The sequence below is a fragment of the Leucopleurus acutus genome (genome assembly GCF_964270905.1).
Source record: "Leucopleurus acutus genome assembly, chromosome: 18".
Classification (NCBI taxonomy): Eukaryota; Metazoa; Chordata; class Mammalia; order Artiodactyla; family Delphinidae; genus Leucopleurus; species Leucopleurus acutus.
This window is the reverse complement of record NC_139160.1, coordinates 57,240,009-57,248,169: the sequence shown is the minus strand read 5'-3', so window position 1 is coordinate 57,248,169 and position 8,161 is coordinate 57,240,009. Positions and strand designations below refer to the sequence as shown.

The 8,161-nt window shown below is 34.5% G+C and overlaps 1 protein-coding gene across 1 annotated transcript; it reads left to right on the top strand.

Annotated features, from left to right (window-relative positions):
• Positions 1 to 2,295: 2,295 nt before the first annotated feature.
• Positions 2,296 to 7,243, top strand: SLITRK6 (SLIT and NTRK like family member 6; the record flags this gene model as incomplete). The annotated part of the gene is made up of 2 exons (XM_082859237.1): positions 2,296 to 2,339; positions 4,692 to 7,243. The coding sequence occupies exon 2, from the start codon at positions 4,715 to 4,717 to the stop codon at positions 7,241 to 7,243; it is 2,529 nt and encodes an 842-aa protein (XP_082715363.1). The 5' UTR covers positions 2,296 to 2,339; positions 4,692 to 4,714.
• Positions 7,244 to 8,161: the final 918 nt, after the last annotated feature.

The following is an 8,161-nucleotide window of genomic DNA, read 5'->3' as shown; positions in this document are numbered from 1 at the left end:
ATTTTTTCAAAGGCTTGTTAGTCACTCCTTTTATCCCTGACTATTGTGTAGTTAACCAGTAATTTATGCATGAAAAAGATAACATATTATATATAGGCAAAGGATTCAAGAAAAATAACAGCAAATATATAGTAGGTATATATTATGAATAAAATCAACACATCCTCAAGCTGGAGAAGATATATCAGTTTATAAGGAATTTATTTCCATTTGTCCCATATGGCTACTTGAACAACTTTTCCACCACAGACTATACTTCCAGAGCATTTCTCGTGTTATTTTGCCTCCAAAACCTAAATGAATGCATTTGGAGAATTATGTCTACAGTGTTAGAAGAAAAATTATTCTAGTTCCTTGTTTTCTCACTGATTCTAACTCTGTTTTGTCACCACCTGTCTAAATCATTAGACTGATTTAAGTTAACTTGGCTCTCAGTTAGCAGCAGACTGTGCCCAAAAGTAATTCATTTCCTTTATTCTCTCTTATTCTCCTTATTATCTTATTCCTTATCTTTATTCTCTTTCTCCACACCCTCATCTGTATTATAATCTCTATTCTATCAAAGCACACAGTGCTATTAAATGAAGAACTTAGTGAGAAGCTGTAAAATAAAGAAAAGTGAGAATATTAGAAATTGCCTCAAAATCCTTGGCTTTTAAAACAACTATTCCACATTAAGGATATGAAAACTTTGTGAATTTGAGTGCATAACTGCAGACAATCATTAAATAATAACCTAATCTGTATCTTCCTGTTTCGATGATATAAGCTGCATAAAACCTCTTAAAAAATACTTTTTCTGAAATGAGACCTAATATAATATAGGTAACCTCTAGAACCTATAGGGAAGAGTGTTTCTAAACATAGCCTGTTTCAAAATGAATAAATGATAGCATCTAGTATATTCATTTTGGCTCTGAAAAAGTCCAGGTCCTTGGAATGTAGGTAAAGAGGAGTGAGTTTTAAAACATAGGCATTTGGGGAAATAACGAATCTGACAGTTGAGAGTTTTATTAGTGATGATTCAGAAACTTTTAAGAGTTGAAGAAACAAGTAACTTTTTAAATATAATCTTTTTAGGAAAAAAATGCTCCCTAAGCTAGTACCATAAAAATCAGGTTATTGTAATTTTTATGTATTCATTTAACTTGTTTCATTTTATCTGGAAAGACATAATTTCATATTTTTGAAAGTGATAGGCTGTTTTCAACTAGAGACAACCATGTGTAATGAAGATTCTTGAAGGTATTTTTAACTGATCATATTTCCATTCCAAATAAATACTATCTACCTGAAAAAAGAACCTCATTTCTAATCTCATTGTTGAACGTTGGCTGTAGGGAAAGAAAAGAAGTATAAAGCTTAGAGTCTCAGACATGAGGCTTTAAAGATTTTTTTTTTCAAATGGTGAATACAAGAATACAAATGTTTCAGGAAAGCAGTTCACGTTAACATTTTAAGATTTAATTAGTGCACAATTTCAACCATAAATACCAGTTAAAAACAATAAAACTGAAGTAACTATTCTATTGGTAGCATACTTGCAGTTTTCCTGCACACATGTGCAAACAGTACAGTACTGTGCTAGATGAGAATTTAATATAGTGTATTATTTAGCCTGCTGTATAACACAATATTATTAAACATTTAAAGAAACATGTAATTATTCGCATCAAAATTCACTTGCACTGTATTTGGTATTTAAAGGGAGAGGAAAAACCATTTGCCAGAGGAGGAGTTGAGTCCCAAGGTGGAGCTGTCTCTTGTGTTAAATGACACTGGCCTATTAAAGCGCTCTGATGGGGAAGGGCTTAAAGGCTGAGTCAAAAGCCAAGAAGTCTATTTACGCCTACCTCCCAGCCCTTGGCAATCTGACTAATAACAAACTGAACTAACAAGAAAGACTAGAAAGGGAGGAAAGAGAACATTGCTGCAGCTTGCATCTACAGCCTAAGAAAGCAAGAGTGATCAATCCCAGCTCTGTTACACATCTTGTTTATTTACTGCACTCGGCAGCTTGCAAATGGTTAACTATATGCAAAAAAAGTCAGCATAGCTGTGAAGTATGCCGTGAATTTTAATTGGGGAATAAAAGGACAACTGCTTCAGGATGATCTAGTATGCACTCTGCTTGAAATATTTTCAATGAAATGCTCAGCATTTTGTGTTTGACCAGAGGTTTTAACTTTATAAAGCGATGGGACTTGCCAAAAAGTGATATTTGAGAAGAAAGTACGTGGTGGTCGGTGTTTTCTTTTTTAATAAAGAAATTGAATTTACTTTGAACATCTCTTCCAGCTGTGCATTACAGATAACGTCAGGAAGTCTTTGCTTTACAGGTAAGATGAATGTTTCCAGGCTTTCCTTATACATATTTTTGCATTATCCCAAAGTGATTGAATTTCTGTTTGCCTCTTGGAAAAACAATAACTTTGCATTAAAGGATATCCAGTTTCATTCTTGCTCACTGGCACAACTAATGCTGTAGCAGATGCCTGTTTTCTGTGAGCAGCAGACATTTAGTCCAACAGCTGGCTGTAGAGAAGAACAAGTAAAATAATATGCTACTATTTCTTTTACAGCATGCAGTTTGTTATGGGAAACTGAATTATTTGTGCTTTTTGAAGGGAAGATTACTTCCAAACACCATTGTTGTATTTGAAATACAAGTACAATATGAAAAGATTCTTTGTATTTTGTATACCACTTTTATTTTTTCCTGACTTGCAAATATGTAAATAGAGATTTTTTGACCTCTTTAACACTGTATCAGATTGTCAATATAGAACCACTTTTCACATTTGTGTGTATTTCTGAAAAGACTAGAAACTGTTCCCTAGGACATTTTGAAGAGCATAAAATGCACATAAGATTTTAAAAAAATAACAAGAGGAGAGAGTCTCATCTGGAAGTTATTTACTCTTTTCTTAAGATACTGTGCCTGGTGAAATGCATAGTATTCTTTCTTGGTAATCTATGGAAAAGTAGTTTCAGTGTTTGTGGATGCTAATCCACAAGATGAAGACTTCCAACTTCAAGCTGCTTGATTCTAAGCATAGCCCTCAGAGTTGTTTAAAATCAAACTATTTCCCTATGGAAACATTCAGCCTGCTAACTTTCCCTTTATATAGAAAGGGACTCTATTGTTTGATGTCTTTGGTTGCCTTTTACCTTTCAGAAACTTCATACTATACATGTTTTCAATAAGACAATGTATTTTCACGGAGTCAAAGTTTATTTTCAGGATTATTGATTGGATTCTGGGATGTATTATCTAATTGTGATTTTTAATTAGATTCAAAGTTCACATTCCATCCAGAAACATTAAAGCAATTATCATTTCCAAAAGTCGAATAGTTATAAGATGTGGTGTTTCTTTACCTTTCGATTTAGTCTATATAAATTTAAAGTGCAATATTTAAAAGAAAGGAATAAAATTAGATACCATTAGACTTCAAAGTATTTACCACACCACTGCTGTCATTTTAGAGTTAGAATTTTTTTTTTAATTGCTATGTCAGGTGCAGGTATTACATTTTTAAGGAGTTGGAATATGTGATATTGTTATCTTGAACTGTCATTTTTTATTTCCTAAATTAGAGATATCCTCAAATATTTTAATATAGTGACACTTGCTTTATAGTTCATTGTTTGCAACATTAAGCCTTATAATAAAGATCAACTGCTTAACTATGTGATGACATTCAGTGCCCTAAAACCTGGTTCAAGACCTCATTAGGGAGTCATTTGCTAGAAATTTATATGAGGCATTGTTTGTTCTTTTATAATAGCCTGAAATATGTGTTAAAGATCAATTTTTCTTCTTTATTTTTTATGATATTAACCTTATCCATAGTAGAATTTAAAAGTAGCAGTGAATATTCCACCTCTAGAAATTCAATATAAAGTGTGACTGAAGTGAAATTTGAATGGATGCCTTTAAGCATATATATCTGATACTACAAGGCTTATACAAACTGCCCTAGACAACATAGTTAAAACAAAATCTTTTATAAAGTTCAACTTTACTACATAGAGACATATTTTTTCTCAAAGTTTTAAAATAAATAATGGAATTAATAAGTATCTTAAGCCAAAATCAACGCAGGTTAAACACAGAGTTATTAGATGTTATATTGTGATATCCAGTTCAAACACAAAACTAAAGGAAGTGTATAATGCATGCAAACATACATTCCTTCTAACGATCATCTTTGAATTCCCTACGGGTCTCTCTGCTTCTGGCTAATACCTACATATTTGTCTTTTATTGTAATCCTTCAGCCTTAGATTCATCTAGTTTGAGCTAAAAAATAAAAAAAGCCAGGGTCTTCTCAAGTATACATTTTTGTATCATATCAAAGTATCAATGGTCCATTTAGCCAGCACCCCTCATGTCTATTAAAATGCAGATTATTTGGTAGATTTGAAGACAATTGAGTTGACATTTTAAATTCTCCCTGACCTAAATTTTAGATTTTTATCACAATGCAAGTTAAAAGTAAAATAAACCTGCCAGTCATAATATTTGTAAAAAGTAAAAGAAAATGTGGACTCAGCAATGTATTTATATATTCAGAATAATAACATTTTGCCTTTTAGAGGAAAACCTATCATTTTGAAAATGTCAGATTCATCTCCTCCCTGCTCCTGGCCACTGAAGCCCATTGCTATTGCATTTTATCTTACAGAATCAGATCCATCACAGGACAACATGAAACTTTGGAGTCATCTCTTGTATTCATCTCTCCTTGCCTGTATATCGTCACAGTCCCAATCACCAATGTCCTCTGCCTCAGCCAGAGGTTCTTGTGACTCTCTTTGCAATTGTGAGGAAAAAGACAGCACGATGCTAATAAATTGTGAAGAGAAAGGTATCAAGAAGTTATCCCAAATAAGCGTGCCACCATCACGACCTTTCCACTTAAGTTTAGTAAATAATGGTTTGACAATGCTTCACACAAATGACTTTTCTGGGCTTACCAATGCTATCTCAATACACCTTGGATTTAACAATATTGCAGATATTGAGACTGGTGCATTTAATGGCCTTGGCCTTCTTAAGCAACTTCATATCAATCACAATTCTTTAGAAATTCTTAAAGAGGATACTTTCCATGGACTGGAAAACCTGGAATTCCTACAAGCAGATAACAATTTTATTACAGTGATTGAACCAAGTGCCTTTAGCAAGCTCAACAGACTTAAAGTGTTAATTTTAAATGACAATGCTATTGAGAGTCTTCCTCCAAACATATTTCGATTTGTTCCTTTAACCCATCTAGATCTTCGTGGAAATCAGTTGCAAACATTGCCTTATGTTGGTTTTTTAGAACACATTGGCAGAATATTGGATCTCCAGTTGGAGGACAATAAATGGGCCTGCAATTGTGACTTATTACAGCTAAAACTTTGGTTGGAAAACATGCCCCCTCAGTCTATAATTGGTGATATTGTGTGCAACAGCCCTCCATTTTTCAAAGGAAGCATACTGAGCCGGCTGAAAAAGGAATCAATTTGCTCCACTCCACCAGCGTTTGAAGAACACGAGGATCCTTCAGGATCATTACATCTGGCAGTAACATCTTCAATAAGTGATGGTGGCATGTCAACCAAGACCACGTCTCTTTTAAAACCACCCACCAAAGCACCAGGTTTAATACCTTATATTACAAAGCCATTCACTCAACTTCCAGGACTCTACTGTCCTATTCCTTGTAACTGCAAAGTACTCTCCCCATCAGGACTTCTAATACACTGTCAAGAGCGCAATATTGAAAGCTTATCAGATCTAAAACCTCCTCCACAAAATCCTAGAAAGCTTATTCTCGCAGGGAATATTATTCATACCTTAATGAAGTCTGATCTAGTGGAATACTTCACTTTGGAAATGCTTCACTTGGGAAACAATCGCATTGAGGTTCTCGAAGAAGGATCGTTTGTGAATTTAACAAGATTACAAAAGCTCTATCTGAATGGTAACCATCTGACTAAATTAAGTGGAGGTATGTTCCTTGGTCTCCACAATCTTGAGTACTTATATCTTGAATACAATGGCGTTAAGGAAATATTACCTGGTAGCTTCAATCCAATGCCTAAACTTAAAGTCCTCTATTTAAACAACAACCTCCTGCAAGTTTTACCACCACATATTTTTTCAGGGGTTCCTCTTATGAGGGTAAACCTTAAAACAAACCAATTTACCCATCTACCTGTAAGTAATATCTTGGATGACCTTGATTTACTGACCCAGATTGACCTTGAGGACAACCCCTGGGATTGTTCCTGTGACCTGGTTGGATTGCAGCAATGGATACAAAAATTAAGTAAGAACACAGTGACAGATGAAATACTCTGCACCTCTCCAGAGCACCTAGACAAAAAGGAATTGAGAGCACTTAACAGTGAACTTCTTTGCCCAGGTTTGGTCAATAACCCATCCTTGCCAACTCAGACTAGTTACGTAATGGTCAATACTCCTACAGCCACAACTACAGCGGACACTATTTTTAAATCACTTACCGATGCTGTACCACTATCTGTTTTAATACTAGGACTGCTGATTGTATTCATAACTATCGTGTTCTGTGCTGCAGGGATAGTGGTTCTTGTTCTCCACCGTAGGAGAAGATACAAAAAGAAACAAGCTGATGAACAGATGAGAGACAACAGTCCTGTGCATCTCCAGTATAGCATGTACGGCCATAAAACAACTCACCACACTACTGAGAGACCCACAGCATCACTCTATGAGCAGCACATGGTGAGCCCTGTGGTTCACGTCTATAGAAGCCCATCCTTTGGCTCAAAGCATCTGGAAGAAGAAGAAGAAAGGAATGAGAAAGAGGGAAGTGACGCAAAACATCTCCAAAGAAGTCTCTTAGAACGAGAAAATCATTCCCCACTCACAGGATCAAATATGAAGTACAAAGTCACAGACAAATCCACTGAATTTTTATCCTTCCAGGATGCCAGTTCGTTATATAGGAACATTTTAGAGAGAGAAAGAGAACTTCAGCAACTGGGAATCACAGAATACCTAAGGAAAAACATTGCTCAACTTCAGCCTGATATGGAGGTACATTATCCAGGAGCCCATGAAGAGTTAAAGTTGATGGAGACATTAATGTACTCAAGGCCGAGGAAGGTATTAGTGGAACAGACTAAAAATGAGTATTTTGAGCTGAAAGCTAACTTACATGCTGAACCTGACTACTTAGAAGTCCTGGAGCAGCAAACATAGAGAGTTAGAAGGCTTTTGCAGAAATGCTGTGATTCTGTCTTAAGTCTAGACCTTGTAAATAAGTGCCTTATATGAGTGTATCATCAATCAGAACTTAAGCACAGCAGTAATCCTATGGGGAAAAAAGAATAAAAAGAAACTCAGGGATAACTGGGAGAAGCCATTGCATTGTCTTCAGGCAATTTTATCTATCCCCAATAAAATAAATCCTTGCACGTAAATCATTCAAGGATTATAGTAATATTTTCCCATATACATAAAGTGTTTCATAGAAGTCCTCTTGCACATCTAAAAGGGTTCAAAATTTAAGCAACCCTTATTTTCTTGAGTTATATTACCCATGGATTAAATAGAATTGGATTTTGTCATTTAAAAAGTATACCTATATATGTAATTATAATATGTAAGAAATATATTGTTTATAAAACTAGTATATATACCACAAAAATGTAAATTCTTAGATACACCTAGTTTTCTTGCAATAAAGGCAAAAGGAACTGGAACTTTAAAATTACAAATAGTAACAGTAAAGAAAAAATGGAAGGTTGAATTATATAGGCTATGAGTGGCTCAAGACTTTGAACCTTTGATGATTAAAAATGCCCCTGCTATGCTTTCTAAATTTAAAAATGGAAATGATTAACAGTTCAGGTGGAATGGATAAGAAAACTTTTTGGTTTTTCTGCACATTTTGTGTGGACAATCTTGTTAATGCTGCTGTGAATTAAGGTACGTCATTTGTGCTCAAAGTTTAATTCTTATTCTTGGGATATTTTAAAAATGCTACTGATATTCAACTGTAAATATGATTAGTGCATCTATTAAGTTTGGTTTCTTTCATAGCATTAATCCTTTGTAAATTTGAATACCACAGTAGAAATATGTTTCTTGTGGCAAGTACGAATTTGCTGGTGTAAA